This window comes from Chrysochloris asiatica, unplaced genomic scaffold (genome assembly GCF_000296735.1).
Source record: "Chrysochloris asiatica unplaced genomic scaffold, ChrAsi1.0 scaffold00125, whole genome shotgun sequence".
NCBI classification, from domain to species: Eukaryota; Metazoa; Chordata; class Mammalia; order Afrosoricida; family Chrysochloridae; genus Chrysochloris; species Chrysochloris asiatica.
Window position 1 is genome coordinate 7482137 of NW_006408643.1, and position 1134 is coordinate 7483270.

The 1134-nt window shown below is 43.7% G+C and overlaps 1 protein-coding gene across 1 annotated transcript in view; it reads right to left on the bottom strand.

The window, feature by feature from the left end:
* The window catches only part of TMPRSS9 (transmembrane protease, serine 9), a 68467-nt gene that overhangs the window by 42136 nt on the left and 25197 nt on the right, over window positions 1–1134 (bottom strand). The window contains exon 5 of the mRNA XM_006869057.1: window positions 203–244. Coding sequence (XP_006869119.1) covers window positions 203–244 — 42 coding nt within the window. The remainder of the gene's footprint in view (window positions 1–202; window positions 245–1134) is intronic.

Consider the following 1134-nt stretch of genomic DNA (forward strand, 5'->3'; position numbering starts at 1 on the left):
GAACCGACTCCACGGCACATAACAACAACAACAACAATTGAAAACCCTGTGGAGCACAGTTTTATTCTGATACCCACGGCGTTGCCATGGGTTTGGTTTGGGATCACGAGAAAGAAGTCTTAGGGTCCCTGAGAGGCAGTAACTGTCAGCAGATAAAGTCACGTCAGAGAGTGGTGAGTTCCTGCCAGACAGCAGACCGTACCTGATTTCAACTCCCTTTCTGTAAGCCGCCCCTTCTGGCTTCCTGCAGTGAAAAGAAGAAAAGTTCAGCTTTTTGGAGTTTTTGGTGAAATTATTATTTTTTAAAACTTTGGATTGTGAATGAAGTAAAAGTTTGCAGACAGGACCATCCGTTTTACATTGAACACATCACACATTTATTCCATCTCAATGATTGCAATCCCCGCTTCCTCCCTGTTTCCTGTTTCCATTCCACCCTCCTTCCTATCCCTTCTCAACTTTGTCCTTAGGAAGATGTTGCCCTTTGGATTTTGAAAGAGTGACCATTCCATTGTGAGCACACCTCATTAGGGTTGTTGTGTGTGTCCCCACCCCCCACCCCCGATATATCTATCCATTTGCTTGGCTGGAAATTGGGTCACATGAGTGAGTTCCTTTCCAAACATGGGGTCATAGCTTCCGTTTCCTCCTTTCTGTTTCTTTCTGACCAGTAAGTTCAGTCTTTTTTTAAAAAATAATTTTGAGTTTTGGTCTACATTTTCTCCCACTCTCTCCAGGACCTTCCAATACGATCCCTTTCAGAGCAGTTGGTAGTGGAAGCAGGGCACCATCTAGTTCTTCTGGTCTCAGAGTCATGGAGACTGATGGTCACGTGTTCCATTAGTCTGTGGACTAATTGAATCGAAACATCTTCAATTCTCATCACTCTGCTTTCTTCTGCACATGGAGAGACCAGTATTGCACCTTAGGTGGACACTCAAGAGTTTTTATGATCCCAGACGCTACTTACCTGGTGAAAACGAAAATCCTCACCACTGGACCAGTAATTAACAACACGATAAATGGAGAAAAGATTGAAGTTGTCAAAGACTTCATTTTGTTGTAAAAGTAGACATTTTATAGCAAGGAGGGGAGTGATTAACTTTTCAGTCTAGGAGCGGAGGTCCCTGGGAC